This window comes from Lynx rufus, unplaced genomic scaffold (assembly GCF_022079265.1).
Source record: "Lynx rufus isolate CCGP_SWC_20201006 ecotype Redwood Valley unplaced genomic scaffold, mLynRuf1.p SCAF_2, whole genome shotgun sequence".
NCBI classification, from domain to species: Eukaryota; Metazoa; Chordata; class Mammalia; order Carnivora; family Felidae; genus Lynx; species Lynx rufus.
The window spans coordinates 192182969-192208980 of NW_025814834.1; the positions used below are offsets into that span (position 1 = coordinate 192182969).

The following is a 26012-nucleotide window of genomic DNA, read 5'->3' on the forward strand; positions in this document are numbered from 1 at the left end:
AGGCCTTTCATAGGCTGGCCTCAACTTTCCCTTCTCATTTTCCACAGTCACTGCTTCTTATGTACCACACACCATCTAGCTATGTCAGAATTATTTGCTATTTCCTCCTATAATCATTATATTTCCATTCCTCTGTGCCTTTGACTATGCAGTTCCTTTGGACTGGAATGCCCTGCTTTTTGTTGCCTACTTAGAAAACTCTAGGCAGGAAAAAAACACGGAATGAGTTCCTTAAGCAGCCTAGAGCAGCAGTAAAAAAAAAAAAATTATTACTATTACTACTACTATAATAGTACAATATTAGTAGTAATAAAATGGTAACAATAATAAAAGCAGGTGCTACCATTTACTGAATGTATCTTAAGTTTGAGGCAATGTCCTATGTATACACTATCCCAGGTAATCTTTATAACCATTCAGTGAAGTACTGATTCCATTTTGTAGATTTAGCAACAGGCACCCAGAGAGGCTAAGTACTTGCATAAAGTTTTAAGCCTAGAAAATGGTGAAGCTAGGATTTAAACTCAATTCTTTGTGATACCAAGTCTTTAGTTATTAACTAAAGAAATGGGTTCATTCATAGAATATTTGTTGAGCAACTACTATTACCTATCATTGTTCTGAGTGCTATATGCATAGTGGAGAACACGTTAGAAAAAACCTTACTCCCTTGGAACTTACATTCTAGTGGGAAGGAACACAATAAACAAATAAATATATAACAATCTCAGGTCATTTTTATTTAGAGACGTTATCAGAGAAATAGGGAAGGGGGACCAGATCATGCATGGCCTCATAAACTATACACGGCTTTAAATTTTTATTATGAGTATGATATGAAGTCACTAGACAGTTTTAAGCAGGTGACTGACGTGATCCAATTTACCATACTTGAGCTATTGTAAGGTGCACATCTCCCCCACATTTTAGTATCTCTAAAATTAGAATGTGTCTTACAATCAATGGTATTTGCAAAATTAGCAGAATTTCTTCTTTTTTGGTAGTGTATAAGATAATGGTGTGGCTTATAACTGACAATGTCTGAGATTCGGTGACATGCAGTATGCTCTAAAAAGGTGGGTCTAGCTACTACGTGGGAAAATAGCCTATGGGGCAGGCTGAGCAAGAGATCAGCTCAGAGGATTAGAAGAGTCTAAGGAAGATTCCTCACTCAGATGTGAAACAGGGAAATGGGACAGGTGGGTGGGTAACAAGAGATAGATCAAGGACATATTGGAAGATGAAGCCAAGCTGTTCACAGACAGAACATAAAGTTTAAGGTAAAGAGAAGATTTAAGGGTAACTCTTGGGTTTTTTGCTTCAGCAAGTGGGAAAATGGGACACTCCTGAAATAGGCGAGACCTGAGAAGTACATGTGAGAGGAAATCCAAAACATTCTGTTTCTGACATGGCAAGTTTAAAAAAACCTGTGGATCATCTAAAGTGTGATTCCTTGAATCAGAGCTGATGTCTGGTACTACTCTGAGCATCCTCAAATGTAGGGCCATGAAAAGTACACATGTGCACTAACTGGAGGATTGGGCCAGCCCCCCCCGCAGAAGCGCTTACTTGTCCAAAAGCAAACCCGACAGTGACAAGGGAGATCTTTCTCTGCTAGAGATCATTTATATGCCTTTGGGGATATGGTAGAGTTACCTTTACAATAGTGGAGTATTGCTGGGAAAATTTTTGACACTGGTCCAGCTTTGTCTGATTCTTCTCGATTTCTGCAAACAGATCCTGGAAACCAAAGTATCACCACATTACCATTGTCCGTATTGTCATCAAAACAGCTGATCATTTATTATGTTCTAAGGCAGATTTCAAATCTTAGCGACATCAGAATCACCTGTGAGGCAATCACTGTCTTGCCAGGCCACCTCCAGAGTTTCTGATTCGGTAGGTCTGGGTAAGTCTGAGAACTTGCATTTCTAACATGCTCTCAGTAATGCTGATGCTTCTAGTCTGGACTCCACACTTCAAAAACCCTGCTCTGCAAATTTTACTTGTATCCCTTCATTTAACCTTAACAATAACTTTATGAGTGAGATAGGTTAAACAAATAATGGACTATGTCCATTTAATTGATGAGGAAGTAGAATGCTGAGAAGTTAAGTAATTTGGTCAAGGTCTTATAGTGAGTGAGTGAGCCAGGACTGGAATCCAAGCAATTTAACACCAGACTTCATACTCTAAACTGTGATGTTAAACAAGATAAACAACAAAACACTAACAAGTAAAAACCACTTTGAATAATTTTTGTCCAGTTACATCTTTCCTGGTTTTCCATGACCCATGTTCTAATCCTAGTAAAATCAAATGCAGTATCAAGAAACAAAATGAGGCAAGATAATTTTAATCTGTCCACCTATGGTTTCAATATATAGTCTCTGAAACTCAGGTTTCAAAGGGACCTTACAAGTCTGTCTGGCCTAAGTGCAAAACCAGTATCATCTTGAGACCATCTTGCTTGAACTATTTTCAGAAGAGGAGTCTCAGAATACCTTGCTATTTGGGGGAAGCTTAATTGCTAGCTTTTCACCTCCTTCCATGATGAACTAACTCCTCCCCACCCCCCGCCCCCACACACAACTTTCACCATGCTACTGCTACACCCACCGTCTGCTGGCTAAGCTGCTCCGACAGCACTCTGCTATCCTCTGCCTGGCCTGGCTTCATCATTTCCTGCTGGGCAGTGGTTTCCTCAATCCATTTGATGAGAGTTCCATGGCAGGCTCTGTAATCTCCCAGAACTTCCTGAATACTTTCTAGCTCAGATTGGCTGGAGGAGCACAGGGAAAGAAACTGGCATTAGACACCTTGGTACAAACACAATAAAGTAAATGGGGCAATTCCCTCCTTATCCCATTCTTCCAGTTGGGCTTGATCACAGAGGATTTGTCTATTTTGGGGAAACAGTAGTACAATGCCAACGGAGACCTATGCACGTAAACAGTGCCCTGTGGGGTGAAAGTAAGTAGAAACCAGTTTTGCATGCTAGCCCTGGACACTGCTTTGGAGCCTGGCATCCCATGATGATCCTTGTCAATTTTTACCTAGGCTGCCAAGGATCACCAGGATGGCCAATAAGATAGTGCTGGCTGTACACTTCTGTCTCCTGATGACAGAGTACCCATTGGAGTACCACAGTTATGATTTAGGAATCGCTGTAAATTCTTGGGGAAAGATGGGTGAAAATACTAACTTTCAGTTAATTTCAGGAACAGTTTCTTATATCACTTTTGTGAGTCCAACCAGACTTGGGATAGTAATTCAATTACAGAGTATCAATCCAAACTTTTGAGTTACTATAACTCCTCCCTCTCTGTATTTGCCTATCCAGCCTAGCCTCAGTGAGGTAATTTTGTCTTTCCTATTCAAATCAGACATCAGAAGCAGGACTTCAAGTAAAAGAAATAAAAACCACTGAATTAGCAAATGAAAGTGGGAGCAAGAAATTCTGCAAAGCTCCACTATGAAAAATGGCTCATAGTTGGATTCAAAACTAATAAAACAAGAACCAGAACTCAAGATCTAGCCTTGAGAAAAGATTATCACCCTTCCAGTTTATATCCCAAAACATCACTGTCGTCATGGCTTAACTAGATAAAAACTGGTACAGGAGAAGCATTGCTAACAGGACCATCACTGCTTCACCAAATGCAGCCTCAGGTCTGCTTTGGGGTTGATGGTCCCAATTTTCTGTCATTCATCTTGTCCAGAATTCATTTAATCTGTACCCTTCTCTATCACATCCTGCCTTTAAATAAGAATGTACAGCTTTCTGTTTAAAACCTAGTCCCTGAATCCTAATAGGAGAAAAGGGTGAGGCCACCACTCACCGGGTCTCGAGCTGGACAATGACCCGGTGCCAACGTTCCCGCAGCTGGGAGCCTTTCTCTTGACAGCGCTCCAAATCCAGGCTTCGCTCTGGAGTCAGACGACTCAGTTGTTCTGCCACTGCCTTGGCCTTGGCAATTTCCTCATCCAGGACTGTAAACACTGAATTCTTGTCCTTCACGTCACTAAGCCAGTGCTATAAAAGGACAAGTACAGCAACAGGTTAAATATATTCTATGCCAAAAAGGACTCAGACTAAGGTAGCAAACAAGAACATAGCCTATAACTGGCTCCACGTTGTATCTGGGATTCACAAGCCAAACTCTATAATGTTTGCGCTAGAAATGCCTCCACAGTCCTCATGCACACAGGGAGGCCAAGGGCAGGCAGTACATTGCAGAGATGTGCAAAGAATTAGTGTTTGAAACTTGGCTATCTAATTTAGAAGTGTAACTACTGATTGTATCTGATTTAGCTGTGATTTTACGGAAATCACAGAAAATAAAACAGAAAGGCAGTCATTTATTTCCCTTTCCAGCTAGATATTTTTCTTAGTCCCAACTTCTTTGGATCCACATTAAAATATATTAAATATGCTATCCTGCCCAGTTTAAATGCAAATTTAAATCACTGTCATGCTGTCCAAAATTGCATTTCTCTGCTAACCCAAAGCAATGGATATGTTAAGTCAAGCTCCTACGAAACTCAGAGCAACCAACCCGTAACGTAGACCGATGAGATTCCAGAGCAGAGAGATCTGCTGGTACTGCTTCTTCTTGACTCAGCTTGATTTCATAACCTTTGACCAAGAGTTCAGCGTCCTGGATGCTACGCACTATAACATCGATTGTCTTTAGCCTGTGAGGGGAAGGTCACTTTCATTAACACACACATTTTAAGAGCTTGGCCACAGACTTGGAGCACTATAGAGAGGTTCACAAGATGTACTGCTAAAATCAGTTTTACCATTACTAGATGATGACAGGGTTTTATAAAAATAAGAAAGCATGATATATGTGCTGCCAATTTCAGCCAATTCAAAATAAAGTTCTAGGTGACACTGGGACACACACACATGTGGTGGACTCATGGGAGAAATGACATAAGGCCAGAAACCCACGCAACACTATGAAGAGTCTAAGATCTGTGACTCCTCAAGGTCATGGATGGATAGAGGGAAAATCTTCAAAGACTGTATTTAGCTTAACTGAAAATTTAAAATTTTCATTGTGTAGTGTCCCTTCTTTTTTTCAGAGCTATCTAATCAAAGAGAAATACTCCTAACAATGCAAATCCATCTCTCTTTCTGTATCACTGACATTTGTTTGCTGCACCCCAAGGAACCCACTCCAGTTACTTGGAGCGAAAGCCAAGGTCTCTCTTCATGGTTACATGCTCTTCAAGATCTGCAACCTCTCTGGATTGTTTGTGAAACACTCCAGGCACTTCCCCTTCTCATTCCAATGAAACCATTGCCCTCTGGATCCAAACCTGCAGCCTACTCACTTATTCAGATAGACTGTGGAGAGACCATACACATGGTCCATTTTCTCCACCAGCAGATTGAGTTCTGAGCGCAGAGTTGGGACACTCGAACCAGATGGAGACTGATGGAGAAAGCTGTTGCATTTCGTGGAAACAGTATCCAAGTCTGACCTCAGTTGCTGTAAGTCCTCTTGGGTACGCTGTCAGGAATAGGACACACAACAAAGATGGAGACAGAATTGAACAAAGAAGTAATAGCAAAATACTGCAAACAAGCTAAATACCCATATGTGGGAGACTAGTTGAATAAACTGTGAAACAGCACTGAAGGGGGAGAATGGGAAGAACACACACAAGTATTTCCTGAACACAGTATTTGGACTATAGACAAATGTGCAGGCTAAAGACAAAAGGAACCATAAATAAACACTGAACTCCAGTTAGTAGGTTTGTGGAATTTTTCTAGTAGCATTGACTCAGCAATTCTAAACCTACTCATCTCTACATGCTAGAACTGAGCAATAACATAAAGTAGGTTTCTCAGTCTTAGGGAAGGAAGTTACAAATATGGAAACGAAAAAGTTAGAATGAGACCTGTGGTGTTGGTTTGGAACCAAATGGAGACAGATACATATGAATTCACAGTTATGTCTGTGTGTGAGACAGAAAAATTGATAGATAAATATATTGGTCTACCTTTGTGATACATTTATGTGAATATAATGATACACACATCTATACACATATTTGTGTATACATATAAGTATGCATGTGTGTAACATTGGGGTGTGCCTGTATGTGTGTGTGCATTATGCGTTTGTAAGTATGTGTTTTTCTAGCTCTATCTGCTGAGCAGGCCTAGAAACAATGACACCCCAATAATAATGAGCATGCTTATATGTAGATCTTGGTTTCTAAATAGCATTCTCTACCTAAAGGAAGCAGGACTCCTTAGAGAAATGGCTGATTCCAGGGTTAGGGCTGGCAAAGGCAAGATGAACCTGAAATATCTCATTTTGTTAAGAAATAAGAAAGCACTCAAAGAATGGTGGGACATGTTAAATGACATAGATACCAGCTTGAAGGGGCTCTCAATAGCCCCTTGAGAAATTCTGACATCAAAATAAAGACAGTAACAACTTACAAACCATTAACATAAGAATCCATAAGTCCATACTGACATAAAGAATGAAGAAAGGGGACACGTGGGATGCTTAGTTAGTTAAGCGTCCAATCCTTGGTTTTGGCTCAGGTCATGATCCCACAGTTTTTGAGACTAAGCCTCGCGTCAGGCTCTACACTGACAGCAGGGAGCCTGCTTGGGATTCTCTCTCTCCCTCTCTTTCTGCCCCTCTCCCACTTGCTCTCTCTCTCAAATAAATAAATAAATTTATTTAAAAAATTTTTTTAATGTTTATTTATTTTTGAGAGAGAGAGAGAGAGAGACCATGAGTGAGGGAGGGGCAGAGAGAGAGGGAGACACAGAATCCAAAGCAGGCTCCAGGCTCTGAACTGTCAGCACAGAGCCCAACGTGGGGCTCAAACTCACAAACGCAAGATCATGACCTGAGCCGAAGTTGTATGCCCAACCGACTGAGCCACCCAGGCACCCCAATAAATAACTTTTAAAAAAGGAAGAGAGGAGGGCATAGAATAGAAATTTTAAAACGTAAAAGGAACAACAGAATTAGATAATCACCTTTTGGCAATAGTCATACTAATAATTAATTCAGTCAAGAATCAACACTAGTTGCTAAAAAACTAGTTGGTGAAAGTGTGATGTAAAACAAGATATTTACATGGTCTCCAAGTATCCCCCCACAACATGCGTAGTAATTACAAAGGGGAAAAGAGCAACAAGCAATACAAGTTATCACCAGTAATGGGACAAATCAACATCACATGCTTCCTGATATCATGTGCTGAGGACACACAATCATTTCTGTGGTATTCCTGCCAAAAATGTGTAACCTATATCTAATCATGAAGAAACCTCAGATAAACACAAAGAAAAGAATAGCCTACAAAATAAATGACCTGCACTCTTCAAAACGTTAGGGGTGGGGTTGGGGCGCCTGGGTTTGCTCAGTTGGCTAAGCATCTGACATTGGATGAGGTCATGATCTCACATTCCATGAACTTAAGCCCCTCATGGGGATCTCTGCTGTCAGTGCAGAGTCCACTTTGGATACTCTGTGTCCCTCTCTCTCTGCCCCTCCCCCACCTGCAAGTGCATGCAGGCACACTCGAAAATAAACATTTAAAAAAATGTTAGGGTCATGAAAGATGATAAAAAGTTGAGAAATTATTTCAGTTTAAGGAAATTTAAAGAGACACAGCAACTAAACACAATGTGTGATAGGTACTGGATTGAGTCCTATACTAAAAATTTGGAGGGGGTGGAGAATACCCAAAAAAGGCATTATTAAGTCAACTGATGAAATTTTAATAAAGTCTTAGATAACAGCATTATATCAATGTTCATTTCCTGATTTTAATCATTGTCCTTTGGTTACATAAGGGACTCCCCTTGATTTTTGAAAATGCACACTAAAGTATTTAGGGGTAAAAATGTATCATGTACAGAACTCACTCTAAAAAGAAGAAAAAGATTATTTAAAAAAATTTTTTTAATGTTTATTTATTTTTGAGAGAGACAGACAGCGCAAATGGGGAAGCAGCAGATAGAGAGGGAGACACAGAATCTGAAGCAGGCTCCAGGATTTGAGCTGTCAGCACAGAACCCGACACAGAGCTTGAATTCACGAACCGCGAGATCATGACCTGAGCTGAAGTCAGATGCTCAACTGACTGAGTCATCCAGGCACTCCAAAAAAGATTATTATGATGTATACATATGTAAGAAAAAATGACAAAGCAAATACAGAAAAATGTCAACATTTGGGGAATCCAGGTGAAGGCTATATGAGAAAAGAAAATTTCTGTATAATGAAACTACTTCAAAATAAAAAGTTAATGGGAAAAAAAAGGAAGATCCTTTAGAAGAGCTGAATATTAACATTTCTTAGAATGTTCTATTTTTCTGGGACAAACAGATTTCAGGTGACTACAGAAAACTAATAAGTTTCAATATGAAAATTACAGGTTTATATGATATGCTTCATTCAGGCATATTAGATCCTTCTTGGCCACTGAAAATTACACTGCCCACTCATCCTCTTCTTTACGCTTTGGAATAATTGAGAAGGGTAAGAAAAATCACTCCTAATTTAGCCAGTCCTTTCTATTCCTTCAGGCTCCCAGGTCAAATCTAATATTCTTTTTTTTTTTTAAATTTTTAAATGCTTATTTAGTTTTGAGACAGAGACAGAGCACAAGCAGGGTAGGGGCAGAGAGAGAGGGAGACACAGAATCTGAAGCAGGCTCCAGGCTCTGAGCTGTTGGCACAGAGTCCGATGCAGCGCTCGAACCCACGAATGGTGAGATCATGACCTGAGCTGAAGTCTGATGCTTAACCGACTGAGCCACCCAGGCACCCCCTATACTCTTTAAAGAGCTCTCATACCATCCCAAGTAGAAATGGTCTAATAATACTCAAACTTCCTATAGCAATGTTTGCTTAGAAATCTGTAAATATCCTAGGTACTATCTTATGACACCTCTTATACTCAAGTTTCTAATTGTGACTTCAACCTTTTATTCTTCTTTAAACTATGCTATAAGCCCAAAGCAAGGACTTTGGCTTACTGTCTTTACATACCTATGAGCACATAGCAAAACAATTAATATTTGCTGCTTTTACTTCAGAAACACTGCCCTACATTTTGATGGCATTTTACTTTTTCAGGAAACTCATTATAGTTAAGTACTATATCACTTAACTTCCAAAGTTTTCCAAAACTTTGAGCAGACAGTAACATCTCTACTACACAGTCTTAAAATATGTAGCCCAAATGCAGTGCTTAGAACAATTTGCCAGTCAGTTTGCCTTCCCAAGTGTGTAGAAAACTAATCAACATTCAGCAACACACTGGGAGTTGAAATCATTCTTTGCCACAGGTAAAGGCATTTATAGGCTGCAGGGAAGGACTCTCGAGAAGGAATGCCATGAGTCTATTGTTTTATGTCTTAGGCTCCATATTGTCTTGACACCCATTCACTCTGAAAGCATGTGCACTGCAGGCAGCACCCACCTTGCTCGATGCTTACCTCTTGCTCCGCGATCCTTAATGCACTATCCTGCCGGGCATCTTTGTCAGTCCTAGAACTGGCTGGAGACTGAATTCGTTTGATCAGCCGCTGTTCACACTCCTCCAGGCGTAGTCGGATATTCTTCAGCTCTGAAATGTACGTCTTGGCCACAGTTTCTTCTTTGTCCTCTGTGAATGCACAAGTACAGAATACCATTAACCACCACAACAGAAATCAACAAACCTGAGAATAATAGATTCACCCTCAGACAGAGGGCAACAGGCCTGATATTCCACAAATGAAAGTAAGGCCTTACATGGGGGGAAGCTTCTGCCTGATCCTAAATTCCCTGCATTATACATTCATCGTTAAGGATCTAAACATGTTATCTCCACAAGAAAATGTGACAGGCTGATAAGCAATGACAAATAAGGCCTCTTCTTCCATGATCTAATTTTCAGAATTCATCTCTATAAGTTTTTCCCTATCTCAAGTTTTTAGCAACTCAAATGGTAAAAAGGTGGTACTTTCTAGTCTATATGAAGGGTCCAGCAGCACCCTTCAGGGCTCTCATTCCACCATTCCTCTCCCTCTTGCCAAGGCACACACCATTCTCTATGGACTTCATCAGGTGCTGGAAGTGGGTTTTACAAGCCTCCACCTCCTCTTCCAAGCGCAAACGATCAGCCACTGAGAAGAGCAGAGAGTCACGGCTATCCTGCAGAAAGTCTTCATAGTGGGCCTGGAGGTTCTTCATAACCTGGTGGCACTCCCCTGGTGCTGAGGCTCGAAGCTAAAGAGAGACACAGAGAGAAGGAAATAAAAGAAATTTCAACAGAATGGGAACATAATACCTTCTCCCTTTTTCCTTTTTATTGATGTTTAATATATAGACAAATCAGCTGCACATACCGTAACTGCATTTGTTTTTTCACAAAAAGAACTTGTCCATGTCATTGGCATTCAGATCAAGAAACGATATTACTAGCACCCCAGAAGCACCCACTGTGCCCTATTGTACACAACACTGACTAATGGTTAATTCACCATTATTCCTGTACAACATACATTTATACAAGAGCTGCAGAGTGAGAAGAAGTCTTTAGTTGGCCAAGAAAACAGGAGATCTTGTTTGTTTTCATCAGGAATTTCCTTAACCATTCAGGCTGCTGTTTTTCGTTCCTAGGACCCCCTAATTCTGAAACATCCCTGACTCCACTTTACTCCCTTTGGGTGGGCAGGAGTCTTACAGTAATGAAAAAAAGTTCCTTCTGAAAAAAGCTTGCCAATAGGATGTGAGCCTGAGGGAACGCTTTTCACAATTACCTTTTCCAGGTTCCAGGTCTTTACAAGGTCAAGGTCCTTCCGCAGATAGTTCCAGGAAATAAGGCTTTTGGTGTTAACATGTAGCTGATGCCAAAGGGCCATCACTTTCTGGTAAGACTGTTCAACCCTAGAAACAATAGAGAAGCTGGCTGTGGCTATTCTAAAACCTGAGCTCCACATTAGAGACCTTTCAGGGCGAAAATGTGATTGCCTTAGCAGAACTGGATTTATATGCTGAGCAGAGAAAGGCAAGTAATCAAATACTAACAACACAGCAATCTTTAGAACCAAATTAATTGATATAGTCAAACAATTTGGACTTACAATGGTATTATGAATATGATGTCAGCATGTTTAGCAGTCTTATAAATGTTACCTGTATATATAATGATCACGAGAAGTCAGAGAGAGGGTATACCCGTGAAGGTAAGTAATATAGAAAAGTAGAGATAAAATAACCCCATTTGGAATTGTTGAAAAACGACAATCCATATCAATGCTTAAAAATACATTACTGTGGTCTATATATTCACAAAACTGCTAAAATGTTTAAAAGTTAAGAACAACTTAAAAAGTTATCTGGCATATTAAAAACAAAAAACAAAAAAAGAACTGCAGTGTGAAGGACCGGAGAAGTTTTTTTCTAAAGCATCCTGTGCCTGATTCAATCTCAACTTCTGGAAGACTTACAGACTCTAAACTCTCACATACACAGACATATTCAACACACACATTACCTTGAATTTCAAATTAAGAAATGTGACATATAAGAATAGGATAGAAAATTAGAAGCCAGGACTTCACTTAAATAGGAGACTTTAAACCCATTTAGCTTATCTGCTCCCTCTCCAAAAAACCCATTAAAATTTCAGTGACGTCAAAATAAAGGATTGAAAATAGCGGGCTTAGGAAATTAGAATTCTGGGGTGGGGGAGGGAATAGCTGGTTTTTATTACAAGCTTCATGGTGTAATTCAGCTTTTAAAAATATGTATGTAGGGGCGCCTGGGTGGCTCAGTTACTTGAACGTCTGACTCTTGGTTTTGGCTCAGGTCATGATCTCACAGTTTGTGAGTCTGAGTCCCACCATCAGGCTCTGTGCTGATGGCATGGAGCCTGCTTGGGATTCTCTCTCCCTCCCTCTCTGCCCCTCCCTGGTTCTCTCTGTCTCTTTCTCAAAATAAATGAATAAACTTAAAAAAATATGTATGTATGTTACTTTAATAAAATATAAAGAAGAAATTAACTGTCACTACAAAAATCAATCTGAGAGTTAACTGTTTATGATCAAGAATGATCACTGAATCAGGGCGCCTGGATGGCGCAGTCGGTTAAGCGTCCGACTTCAGCCAGGTCACGATCTCGCGGTCCGGGAGTTCGAGCCCCGCGTCAGGCTCTGGGCTGATGGCTCAGAGCCTGGAGCCTGTTTCCCATTCTGTGTCTCCCTCTCTCTCTGCCCCTCCCCCGTTCATGCTCTGTCTCTCTCTGTCCCAAAAATAAATAAACATTGAAAAAAAAAATTAAAAAAAAAAAAAAAAAGAATGATCACTGAATTGAACATAAGCATTTACTGAAAACCTACCATGTAGCTGCAAGCACAAGACTTGCTATCTTAATAGTAGGTCTTTCCCAAAAGAAACTTTAAAACTTGGCTGCTCTGTTTAAGATTGCAAATGCAGATTCATCCCTCCATCAATTCACTCAAGCCAAGCAGCACATGTGGCAGTCCAGAGTGGCCCCTGAACCAAGTTACCTGCTGGCCATCTCAATGGCATCCTTATTGGGTGAGGGGATAAGGAAACAGACCGATGGCACCATTGCCTCATTCCCTGTGGGGCTGATCACTTTCCACTTGGTCCTCTGCGAATTATCTTCCAACACACACTCATCATTCTTGCAAATGGTGATCTGAAGAGACAAACTTGTAAGTTATTGCTAGTGGATAAACCGACAACCTGTATGATGTGGTGCCTGACCCCAAAGCTATGAAATCCTTAAGAAAAAAATCATTTTGGAGATCTGACATCCCTTAGTGAGGGTTCCTGATTTTGATGAAAAGATAACCTTATATAAATATACAACACAGGAAAGGTTGAGACATCAAAGAAATCAAGGAAGCAAGTGTTTGTTAAATGTTTATTACAGGTCAAGTAACCTAGTATATGAAAGTTCGAAGGAGACTGTCTTAAGACCTCCAGAAACAATCTCTCTGCATCTACAGCCATTAGGGCAAAGGTTAAAGGGACATGAATAATCACAACTTTGCTTTTGTGATACTTCCCTCTTCCTCCCTTCTTGTCATCCCACTCAAATCCCTTGAAAAGCCTTAAGCATTTTGGAATCATCAATTCTTTCTCTTGGGAGACAAGGAACCAACATCCTCATCCCTATTTTATAGACAGAAATACTGAGACACAGAAAAGTGCCAGAGAAGTTCATTCTTACGCATTACAAATATTTACTGAGCCTATTATGTGCCTGGAATTTTGCTGGGCCACTGGATGTAAGAATGGTAAGATGGTAAACTAACAAACATGGCTGATATTCCTCATATTCTGGTGGGGGTAAGAGTTATAATACTGTATGTCAAATGCAATTTACCAGGGAATGCATGGAAGGGACATGACCCAGTCTTGCCTAGAAAGGTAAAGAAGGATTATTCAGGACCTTGAAGCCACATTAAGGAATTTAGGCCATCTAAATAGAACTAGGGAATTGTTCTTTTTTTTTTTTTTTTTTTTTTTTTAAGATCATTCTGGTAGAAGAATAGAGAATGCATTGATTGGGGAGGCTAATGCCATTATTCAAGTGAAAGAAATTATGGTCTAAATCAGGGTAGTAGCTGCAGGGACAGAAAGAAGTACATCTAATCTAAGGGATATTTATTTGCAAGTTGGTATTGATTTGGTATGGCTACTAGTTGTGGGGTATAAGAGAGGAAAAGCCAAAGATATGGCTCAGGGGCTACAAAGTATCATTTCTGACATCACTTAGGAAATCGGGTGGATGATGATACCAATCACAGAGGCCGGGAGCAGGTCAAGATTATAGAGTTTGGGCTTTTTTTTTTCCCCTTTTTTAAAAGAATGTTTAAGTTCTAATGAAAAAAATCAAAAAATCTGTAACATTAGACCTTTCTCTATCACACCCCTAACCTGAAGGTTTTGCTTCTCCCTCCCTTCCTTCTGGAGCCAGAGGTACCATTTCCACCTCCTCACCTCTATCTGCCGATAGTCACAGATGGCCTTCACAGAAATGGTACTCTTTAGCACATGGTCAGGACTGCGTGGCTTTAGCTGAACAATGGTTTTTGATCTCCCAACAAGACTGGCAACGGAACTCTTGGACTGTATAAGCTGCTCCTTTTCATCCTACAAAGTGAGAAGAAACACAAAAAAGACATTAATGCTGCTACTCACGGTGACTGAGCCAACAAAGAAAACTGAGTGCTCCACTCCCTCAGAGAATGTCATTTCTCAGTTAAGTAGGGATCCTTGGTGGAGCCATCTTAGAAACACAAAGATAAAGAAAAAAGGAGAGGATATTTGTCTTCTACCAAGTGCTTTTATACTCAAATTGTTCAGCTTTCTCCCTGTGCCCTTTTCAATGAATCATGAAGCCACATGCAAAAGTAATGAAAACACAAAAACAAACAAAAAAAAGAACTGCCAGCTGCCAAATACAGCTACACACAGCTAACAAGGGATTTCCCCAAATAAGGTTCAGAAAGCATGGAAATTTAAAAACAATAATAACAACATTGCTGTCGCTATTATTATTATTCGCTTTCTTACTGGCAGAAGCCAGTTCTTGCCTTCTGCTTAGGAGAAGCTAGAATTGTGCTCTTTAAAGAATTTTTAAATAATCATACCTCCCAAGCTCCACTACTAATATTTCACTTTCTTAAATTGAGTCAAACTTTCTAGAGAAAGATCTTAGCTCTTCCACCAACAGTTTATAAAGCAATGCTGTTGGTGAAGACACGACAAATGATTCAGGGTTTACCTTTTAGGGTCTTGCTGTGCCATGCTCATGTAAATTTGAATGGTTTGAAAGAAGTATCATGCAAAATTGAAACTCTCAAGTCTCTGCAAACCCAATTATCTTAAAAACTAATGAACTTCCTGTCCACAAAATTGGTAGCAATGTACTACCAATTGTGTTAGAGAGTAAAAGATAACTTTCATGTATTACCAGGATGTGTCAAGCCCATTTTGAGGTATATAAAGTCCTTAGAAGAGGACTTTCTTAGGATGGAAGTAGATGTGATGAGAGTAAAGAGTTAATAATGTTAAGAAATGCCATTAAAGAATTAAGAATATGCAAGTAAAGAAAAAGAAATGCTTAAATAAACTACCTGTGCCTGTCCCCGGGAGCATGATTGGAAGAAATACAACTTTAACTTATTAGTTAAGAAAGAGGAATGGAATATATCAGGGAGACAGCCACACTGTTCCGTACTTGACAGCTGGTCTACCCATTTCCGTTTCCTTGCAATAAAGATGTCAATTTCTGTCTAACCCACAGCCAAACATCTCAAGCTCCAGAGACCAAGTGCTCAGTGTGGTAAAAGTTCTGAAAAGAACCAGAAGCCATGACAGATGCTCCCGAACCTGACGGACAAGCTGAGGAAAAGCTGAGGAGCAGACCCAGGTGACTTCATGCCCAGATGACGCCGCCAACCCGATGCCCCTGACCTGGAGAGGAGGGAACAGAGCAGCGACCCTCGAGAAGAGAAGATATGACAACAATTGCAGAGAAGTTACCCTAAGACAGGAAGGTACTCTGTGGAAGGGAGGAGATAATAGCCAAGGATTATTATATTCCTCCTTCAAACTTGAAGTACCTCCAAGAGAGACATTCTAGAGACAACATCTAAAAAGTCAGGCTTTTATCCTTCATTCCAAGTTCATTAAATTAACAGATTATTGGCCCGGGTAAAACACTGAATGTGAACCCATTCATAGGTTAATAATACCTGGAAGTGTAAAAATAAATCAATAAATAATCAACTAATGTTCACAAATACCCAACTTTCACCTACAAAAATGTTTTGGGTTCTCTGGTTCTCTTATTTATAATTTTCTACTGAAATGTGGGAATCCTCTGGCTCCTCATATAGAAAAAATAATTTCCCTATTACACTCTTCTATCTTAATTTGGGACGTAGCTGGGGCCTTGTCCTGCCAACTCTGTGTAATATGCATTCAATAGACGTAAACACTCCTGCTCTGATTTTATTATCAGCATTTCTGAAAGAACAATTCATTGGAGAAAATGAATATAAAACTGATTTGGAGTAAATACCGGATGCAAAAACATTTTCTCAAAGTTAATACTGCTACATAAATTGGACAAATATTGCATTATATCTACATAAGATTTTAACGTCATCCTTAATTAAAATCAATATTCTAATACCTCATTTTGGCAAAACAAAATTACCACAGAGGAAAAATTTGGCTCAGGTCTAGTTCATTGGTTTGGTTTTGTTTTAATTCTCTTTGCATGAGAGAGTGAAAAAAGAATTTGATGTCAGTCACCTAATCCCCTTCAACACTATTTTTCATGCTTTACACCTCATCTTTGGTCCCAACTTTTGAATTAAAATAGGAACAATGCAAAGACAAGCATAGTGGGCACTAAGTGGCTCAGGGGAAGAGGACTAGGCCTTTACTTCAATAGCATACCCAAAGGAATCTTATCAGCAACTTCTTTAAGGACAGAAAAGAAAAAAAAGAATAAGAACAAACTGGGATTAAACTTTATTTGAATGTGAGCCACATTTTATAACACTGACCCATTACCCTACAGCTTTCAAGGATATAAACAGCAGCAGCTGATATGGTTTACTCTGTTTCTCAGGAGTAATCATCCCTCTGAGGCAACACCCACCATGGAGTCCTGGAGCAGGTCCTCGAGACGAGATAAGCTGGTATTGTGGTCACAGGAATATTTTCTTTTGATGGAGTCTTGGAGGTTCCTCAAGAATGACTCCAGGTCCCGTGCATCACTGAAGAACTGTGAGGATAGGAACGGGATCTCGGGCTCAACACATCACGACACACAGATGTTAACCAAGAAAAAGCAATCTCACTGTAATTACTCTCCTGGATTGATGACACTTCATTACAAAATCCGCACGAGTGGAAACTGAGGGCTTAAAACACCACATCTGGGAAAATATTAGTGATGACAACCACAAAGCCTATTTAACCCTAGAGAAAAGTCAGTCAGCTTCGCCTTCTCAGAAACACTGCTAGTGAGGACACTTGGCTGTGAGGTAAGCGTGTCATGAAAAGCCTAGAGGTTGAGTGATCAAACGTTCCAATTCACTGATAAGATTATAAAATGATTAGCGAGATTATTTAATTTAGGGCAAACCCAAACAGAGGCAACGGCTTATTTCCTCCTCCCATCTTCATCTGAAAATAAGGAGTATGTTCTTGACCTTGTGATAGACTGAAGAAAGAAAAATGGTCCTGGGATTTTACAGCTTCACCCATCAAGAGGGAGGGTCTACTTCTTCCCTTGAAGCCGGCCCAGGTACATGACTTGCTTTGGCCAATGATATAATAAATGTGACAGCAGAAAAAAGGGCTTGTGTACTGGGGCTCACTCTCTCTGGTCGTTTGTGGGACAAACGTGAAGAAGCCTAGGCTAGCCTAACAGATGTCATGGCCTTGTACCCCATTACCCTCACCAACTATCAGACGTGGAAGTGATGCCATTTGCAACCAACCAGCCCCTGGCCTGCCTGCCAGTTGCCTGCAGCCATCCACAGGCTAAGCAAGATGAGAAAATCATCTTTTCTTCTCAAAAAATTAAAAATAGAACTACCCTACGATCCAGCAATTGCACTACTAGGTATTTATCCAAGGGTTACAGGTATGCTGTTTCGAAGGAGCACATGCACCCCAATGTTTATAGCATCACTACCAACAATAGCCAAAGTATGGAAAGAGCCCAAATGTCCATCAATGGATGAATGGATAAAGAGGATGTGGTGTATGTATGTATACACACACACACACACACACACACACACATACAAGAGTGTTACTCGGCAATCACAAAGAATGAAATCTTGCCATTTGCAACTACATGGATGGAACTAGAGGGTATTACGCTAAGCAAAATTAGAGAAAAACAAATATCATATGACTTCACTCATATGAGGTCTTTAAGAGACAAAACAGATGAACATAAGGGAAGGGAAGCAAAAATAATACAAAAACAGGGAGGGGGACAAAATAGAAGAGGCTCTTAAATATGGAGAACAAACAGAGGGTTGCTGGATGGGTTGTGGGAGGCAGGATGGGCTAAATGGGGAAGGGGCATTAAGGAATCTACTCCTGAAATCATTGTTGCACTACATGCTAACTAACTTGGACGTAAATTTAAAAATAAATAAATAAATACATAAAATAAGAATATCATCTTTTCTCATCTCAACTGAGCCTAGCCCAAATCACCAAACCACAGAGTCAAGAACTAACTAAAGGATTACAGTTTTAAGCAGCTGTGCTTTGGGAGTGATGGTTTACACAGTAAAGTGTGGTTTAACTGATACAGATGTGTTTTTCACCCTACCTTTTCCATGTGCAGGCTTGTGTGGACACACAGGTACATACAATTGCTTGCCTGAATGGAAAAGGGTATTCTCCTCATCTTCTCTGATGCTCATGCATGCGCACGTGTGCACGCACACACACACACACGCACACAAACACAAAGTTCACATACCTGAAAATAAGCAGTATTCTCTTTTACATGCTGCTCAACACACAAGCATAGCTGCTTCATCCACTGCAACTGGGACTGGACGGCAGCGCTGTAAGCCTGCAAGAGCCAAGCACACGCAGAGAAGGGCAGGGGTTTAGCAACATACATGTGCAATGCTCTCTTCCAAGTCCAACTCTGCTAATGACAGGCTACATGGAGATGCTTGACAGGCATCTGCGGAGTGCTTCCCATGAGAAACAGGCTTGTCTTTCATCCAACATAGGTTACATAGAAAAGGCCTCTTCCACACTCAATTGCAGCTATAGCTGACCCTTGAACAATGGAGGGGATGGGGGCACCAAACCCCTGTGCAGTTGGAAATCCACACATGACTTTTGACTCCCCAGAAACTTAAGTGCTAATAGCTTACTGTTGACTGGAGGCCTTACTGATAACGTGAACAGTCAACAAACACATATTTTGTATGTTACATGTACATATACTGTATATATACTATATGCTTACAATGAAGTAAGCTACAGCATAGAAAATGTTACTAAAAAAATCATAAGGAAAAGAAAATACATTTACAGTATCCTACAGTATTTAGAAAAGTGATCAGCAAAACCTGCGCGTGAATAAATCCCTCCCAGATTCCCCCACTCTCTCCCTCTTCTCTGGGCAAAGGCACCACACCAACAAGAGACAGGATCTGCCCGCATGCCTATTTCAAATATATGGTTCAGGGGTGCCTGGGTGGCTCAGTTGGTTAAGCGTCCGACTTCGGCTCAGGTCTGATCTCGCGGTTTGTGAGTTCAAGCCCCACATCGGGCTCTGTGCTGACAGCTCGGAGCCTGGAGCCTGTTTCGGATTCTGTGTCTCCCTCTCTCTCTCTGACCCTCCCCCGTTCATCCTCTGTCTCTCTCTGCCTCAAAAATAAATAAACATTAAAAAAATAAAATAAAATAAAATAAAATAAAATAAAATAAAATAAAATAAAATAAAATAAAATAAAATAAAATAAAATAAAATAAAATAAAATAAAATAAAATATATGGTTCAATAGGAGTCAATCTCTCTTCTAGTTTCTCCTCCTATTCTCCTTTGTTTGTAGTCTTTCAGGGGCTGGGATAAAGAGAGAAGATCCAAGACAAATGATCACTGACACTTCGTTCAGGTGTTTCAGCAGAACGAAGTCTCTGATTTGGATGCTTCCACTATGACCACCCTAAGCACTTGACCCTCACACATTCTCAAGCCACATACCTCCACAGTCTGCTTGGCTGGGTGGTTCTCAAGTGACAGCAGCTCTGCTGTATCTTGTAGAGACCGAAACACATCCTGTTTCTCCTCCAGCTGCATTGTCAACTCCTGAAAGTTGAATTCAACTAGATGCAGTAAGTGCGATTAAGGGGAGAGGAGCAATAAAGAAAAAGTTGTGTTCCCTGCCCCCACTTTAAAGGAGCCTCCAACACAGGGTTAGTGCCAAAATGAGAGGAATAAATAGCACATGCCAGAGGATTTCGAAGAGCAAAAACGCTAGAATTACTGGACAATGATTTACAAAGGATATGGGGCCTGGGCCAGACCTGAAAAAGCAGGGGAACACAGGTGAGCAATGGAGACAGAGAAAGGAGATAACTTGGCAGGAGTGGCTGGTTCACGTCCCATACCTGACACACCCTGAGATCCCAGTCAGTGACTCACTGGCTTTGCTCAGACTATTCCCTCAGCCTACAGTGCCCTCCTCTGGTTTTATATTCTGTTAACACTACAGGACCCAATTTAGATGCTAGCTTTTCTATAAAGCTGGGTGCTGATCCTTGCTGTCACATTTGATCCCTTCTTTCTAAGCACTTTCTTTTTATCTTTATCATAGCCTGATTTCCATTCTCAGTTTACTGCATTAGAGCATTTACTCTTTCTTCTTTACTTTAGAAGAATCATATGCTATTCTCTAGTCAGAAGTTTTTATTAAAAAAAATTTTTTTTAACGGTTATTTCTTATTGAGAGACAGAGCACAAGCATGGGAGGGACAGAGAGAGGAGACACAGAATCCGAAGCAGGCTCCAGACTCTGAGCTGTCAGCACAGAGCCCGATGTGGGGCTTGAACTCACGAATGGTGAGATCATGACCTGAGCCAAAGTCGGATGCTTAATTGACTGAGCCACTCAGGGGCCCTCAGAAGTTTATATTTCTTTAAATCTAATGGAATTTAAAAGTATCTAAAGTAAGTGTGAATAAAAAAGCTTCCTGGGGCACCTGGGTGGCTCAGTCGGTTAAACATCTGACTTCAGCTCAGGTCATGATCTCACCGTTTGTGAGTTTGAGCCCCGCATCGGGCTCTGTGCTGATAGCTCAGAGCCTGGAGCCTGCTTCCGATTCTGTGTCTCCCTCTCTCTCTGCTCCTCCCCCACTCACACTCTACCTGTCTCCCTCTCTCAAAAATAAACATTAAAAATTTTTTTTAAAAAAGCTTCCTATTTGGGGCGCCTGGGTGGCGCAGTCGGTTAAGCGTCCAACTTCAGCTAGGTCACGATCTCGCGGTCCGTGAGTTCGAGCCCCGCGTCAGGCTCTGGGCTGATGGCTCAGAGCCTGGAGCCTGTTTCCGATTCTGTGTCTCCCTCTCTCTCTGCCCCTCCCCCGTTCATGCTCTGTCTCTCTCTGTCCCAAAAATAAATAAACGTTGAAAAAAAAATTAAAAAAAAAAAAAGCTTCCTATTTGCATAGAGTTTATAATATCTTTAAAAATGCTGAGATGTGGAAATACACTTAGAAAGAAAACAACCCCATTGTATTGACTGAAAAAGAACAAACGAATGTTGTCGTTGTCCAATATTCAATTTCCCTTCCCGTCTTACAAATGAAGATATTTGACCAAAAAATTATTAAATGAATTTAACAGAATTCAGAATATATGAAAAGCCAAGAGTATGCTTCAGTTAAACAACAGTAAGCCCTATACTAAATGCTTTGCCCATATTAGCTTAGTCAATCTTTTACACAAGTCTTTGAAGTGATACTATAATCCCATTTCACAGAGGTCCAGAGAGATTAAATGACTGGCCCAAGGTCACAGAGCCAGTTAGTGGAGGAGTAAGAATTGGAACTCAGGTCTCTCACTCCAAAGCCTACCATACTAAACACAAAGCTATTCTGAAACAACTCGACTTGCAGTCCAATACTCTCATTGTCCAAGACACTGCCTTTCTAAACGCACTCTAAGTAAATTCATTCTAGGACTTGGTTTCCCCTCTCTCCATGTACACTTCTCACATGCACAGATGCATTAAGCAGGGGGTTCCTATTTCTACCCAGAAGAATGCAAATCCAGAAATCCAAGTTCTCAAAAGATTAGCCTCTCTCTGTCTCCTTCTGCTATTACATAAATATGACAGGTCTGTTGTGCTAGACTCACAGAGAAGTAATTTCTTTTGGCTGAGATATTGGGATTGTTGTCACTCCAATCATATGCAAGTTCCTCCTCCTCCTTCTCATTCAACCAGATCAACTCAGCTGTAGCTCTGGAGACAAATTTATGCAGGCTCTGAAGGTGCCTCATCCGGAAGCTGGAAGTTTCCTAGACAAAGCAGGGATTACACGGTTAGACTGCCAGGCTTTCATCTGTAGAAGATAGCACATGTGACATCAAAGCAAAGAATAATGCAGGAAATAAATTTAGCCTTGATTTTTCATCTCTGGGTGCTCCTCATGGACTCAAATTTAAATTTAGTACAAGTTTAGCACAGGACTCCCAGAGCCCTGGTCAATCCTAGCAAGAAGTTACAACTCACCAGGCTTCTGTGGGGCTCCCTGAATAAAGAATGATCCTAAGCCTGTCCTACTCTGGACAATCTTGAAAGATGGGAATGAAGAACAGATAGAAGAAGAGTCTCCTTCCTACCAACCTCAAACTTTTTGTTCTGGTGTCTCAAAGCATATACAGGCACTGCTTTGGTAAGACACGGAAACTGGGACAGGTTCTACTTAATTTAAACTTTCTGGGGCAGTGATTTCTGATCCACTAAGAAAATTGAGAAAATGTTGTAATACATATCAACAATTGCACAGTAAATGATATAACCTAATAAGCAGAAAACCAAAACAGGGCCAAACCGCAGACTTTCTGAATTAGGGAAGACAGTTGTTTGGAAGGAACTAGACAGTCCATGAAGAGAACAAAAGAGTCAAAACTCACCTTCAGTTTACAATACTGTGTCTCCAGCTTTCCAAGAGTTTCAACATAACTGGTATGGAAATTCTGGGACATTTTTCCCTGATAAAAAATGAAATAAAGATGTATTAGAGAAAGAGTAAGTAAACTATATGTACAGTATGTTTTCAACTATGTCTGCACATAGTTAGGGACTGATTACCCCAGAAACAGAAGTTGAGATAACAGATCTCTGGGTCAGGTTTTAAAGCCTGGAGAAACACTGTATTTTAACTAACTTGAATTTAAATTAAAAAAAAAAAAAATTATGGGCCAAACCAAGAAATAGACTCTTAATGCTAGAGAACAAATTGATCGTTACCAGAGGGGAGGTGGGTAGGGGGACGGGTTAAATAGGTGATGGGGATTAAGGAGTCTTGTTGTGGGGGCAGCTAAGCGTCCAACTTTGGCTCAGGTCATGATCTCATGGTCTGTGGGCTTGAGCCCCACATCGGGCTCTGCACTGACAACTGCAAGGCCTGCTTGGGATTCTCCCTCTCTCCCTCTTCTCTCTGTCCCTTCCCCACCCCACTCAAAATAAATACATAAACTTAAAAAAAAAAACAAACTTAAAAAAAAAAAGAAAGAAGAAATTAAAAAAATATTTTTATTCCCCCCCCCAAAAAAAAAAAGAAAAAAAAGGAATGCACTTATGATGAGCACCAGGTGATGTTTGGAAGTGTTGAATCACTGTACTGTATACCTGAAACTAATATTACTCTGTTAGCTAACTGGAATTTAAATAAAAACTTAAAAAATAAAAATAAAAAATAAAGCCTGGGGCAGCCATGAGTGAGGGACGGTTTAGTGGAGTGAACACAGCTGAGAGACTTTGTGCTTCCAGTAACTCTGGGAGGTTTCTAGCAAAACTTATGCCTGATGATTCCCAAACTACTGGGCTGCTTTTTTGCAGGGGAAAGTTGAAATTACAAATGGGAAGACAGAATGAGTGAGGGAGAGACTGAGTGAGTAGTTTTTCTATTCCAGCACGCCCTACAGGCAGGAGGTGAAGTGGAAACAAGATGAGGTTCTGGAGCAGGACTGTTTGGAAACTGCACCCACCATGCACTGATTCTGACCTTAGCTTTCAGAATTGCTACTCCTTTTAGTAAAAACGGGTTAATAAAAATACCTTGCTCATAAGGGCATTTCAAAGAGCAAAAGAGGGGCGCCTGGGTGGCGCAGTCGGTTAAGTGTCCGACTTCAGCCAGGTCACGATCTCGCGGTCCGTGAGTTCGAGCCCCGCGTCAGGCTCTGGGCTGATGGCTCAGAGCCTGGAGCCTGTTTCCGATTCTGTGTCTCCCTCTCTCTCTGCCCCTCCCCCGTTCATGCTCTGTCTCTCTCTGTCCCAAAAATAAATAAAAAACGTTGAAAGAGCAAAAGAGACACTTGATGTGGAAAGGGAATTTGGTGGAAAGTGCTGCTCATGGTTCCCATTCTTTTCCAGAGCCTCCTTCTCCCTAGAGACAGCTGCACTGTGCACGCTACCCCGTTACCCATCCCACCCCACCGCACCCCGCTCTGTGATGGATTCTGAATGCACACACCTCATACAGCCTGGCCTCTTTGACACTTGAGCCCAGTTCTTCCACACTGGTGTGGATGTGCTGTTGTGTCTCCAGCTGCAACTCCACACTAGGCAGGTCATTGCCCCACTCTGCTCGCTCCAGTTTCATCTGGAAAAGAAAAGATATGTATTTCATTGGTTGAATCAGCAAAAAAAGAAAATTTTCAGAACTGATGTTTGGGCAAGGGGGCTGAGGGTAGGAGACTGGGCAAGAGGACACCTAAGCCATCTCCATCACGGCCTCTTATAGGAAAACATGCCATTATCACCCCAAAGAGCTGGAGACTAAATTCCAACTCCTGCAGCAGGGGCAGCCTTTTGTTGCCGCATTACGGGATACATTCCTGAATTCACCAACCAGAAAGGTGTTTCCAAAGGCTGAAGGTTAACTTTATAGTTTAGGCATTTTCCATTATGAAGCTCTGCATTTCACAATCAGAGTGGATATAAGAAAGAAATATCTGAAAATATTAAACTTCATTCATGGCATCAACTATTGACCAGTGGCAGGTAATATTTAAATAGCTTGTCTTTGGATGTTTTTATTTGTCGCTACATGGGGAATCGGCCATCAGGGCATGGGAAGAATTTCATGTAAAACAAACGCATTAGAAGGATAAAAAGGACAGTATCGAACTTGAACCATTATTCTGGAATACATGCATGCACAGCCCCTCAGAACTGTGAGGCACAGCACTGCTTAAACTCCAGAGGGAAGACCAACAACAAAGAGTGAGGGATAAGCTCCTCTGCTGATGAGGGAGTTTCAGAAAAGGTAACTGAGATTTATAGACTCTGTAATTTCTCCCATGAGCTCCACTTAGAGTACAGTTAACTGAAGGGAATGATTCCCAAAGGGCTTCCAATCAGAAAAGCCTATGCTATCCGGTGTGGGACTTTTGAGGATTTGAGCTGACCCTACCCATTTAACATTTGAGAAGGGGGCTTGGGTTCCAGGCAGCATTAATAATTTAGAGTTTACCCAAGGGGCACAGAGCATCCTGGCACTCCTAGACAAGCTGCTGGGTCCAGTAAACCTTAACACATTGCATAAGCATTTGGAACATACACCCACCTGCATTTCTTCTACCCAAGACAGTAGTTCATACACAAATCGAAGATTGCCTTCATCCTCAGAGGATGAGATAGACACAAGTTCAGCCCGAGTCATGGGTTTTCGGAACCAGGAGGTAGAGGAAGAATGGGTTCCCTTGGTCAAGGGTTCTGCCTTCAGATGAGTAGTGGTTAAAGTAGAGGGTGGAGCCAATTCAAGTGAAGTGAAATGGCCCTTCCTATACAAGTTTGTGCACTCTAGACGCAGGGTGACCAGCTCGTCTTGCAGACGCATAACCCTGAAATGGAGGAAGAGAAAAAAGGAAGACACTTAAATCTATAATACACATTTTTTTAAGTGGGTTCCACAACCAATGTGGGGCTTGAACTCACAACCCTGACATCAAGAGTTGCATGCCAGCCAGGCGCCCCTGAAATGCACTTTTTTAAGATAAAATATTCCCTATCCGTTTGACAAGGATGAGGTAAAAATAAAAATGAGATCATATCAGGAAAAGTGTTTTGAAAAAAGAAGTGTTATAGGAACACAAGGTGGTTTTAACATCTTCGTCGTTCAGAGTTGTTGAGGCAAATGCCAAATTACAGTGTTAATTGGAGGGAGGCAAACCAGTATCTGTTTATGTAACTCC

The 26012-nt window shown here is 40.9% G+C and overlaps 1 protein-coding gene across 13 annotated transcripts in view; it reads right to left on the bottom strand.

Moving 5' to 3' along the window:
- The window catches only part of MACF1 (microtubule actin crosslinking factor 1), a 231296-nt gene that overhangs the window by 132588 nt on the left and 72696 nt on the right, over window positions 1-26012 (bottom strand). For all 13 annotated transcript variants that reach the window (XM_047084219.1, XM_047084220.1, XM_047084212.1 and 10 more), the window contains exons 14-30: window positions 25385-25661; window positions 24290-24418; window positions 22728-22805; window positions 21948-22109; window positions 19794-19898; window positions 18549-18644; window positions 16698-16823; window positions 14021-14173; window positions 12556-12710; window positions 10804-10930; window positions 10087-10270; window positions 9496-9665; window positions 5347-5525; window positions 4560-4698; window positions 3843-4036; window positions 2620-2782; window positions 1657-1740 (exon numbers count right to left, since the gene is read on the bottom strand). In XM_047084219.1, the coding sequence (XP_046940175.1) occupies window positions 1657-1740; window positions 2620-2782; window positions 3843-4036; window positions 4560-4698; window positions 5347-5525; window positions 9496-9665; window positions 10087-10270; window positions 10804-10930; window positions 12556-12710; window positions 14021-14173; window positions 16698-16823; window positions 18549-18644; window positions 19794-19898; window positions 21948-22109; window positions 22728-22805; window positions 24290-24418; window positions 25385-25661 (2521 nt within the window). The remainder of the gene's footprint in view (window positions 1-1656; window positions 1741-2619; window positions 2783-3842; window positions 4037-4559; window positions 4699-5346; window positions 5526-9495; window positions 9666-10086; window positions 10271-10803; window positions 10931-12555; window positions 12711-14020; window positions 14174-16697; window positions 16824-18548; window positions 18645-19793; window positions 19899-21947; window positions 22110-22727; window positions 22806-24289; window positions 24419-25384; window positions 25662-26012) is intronic.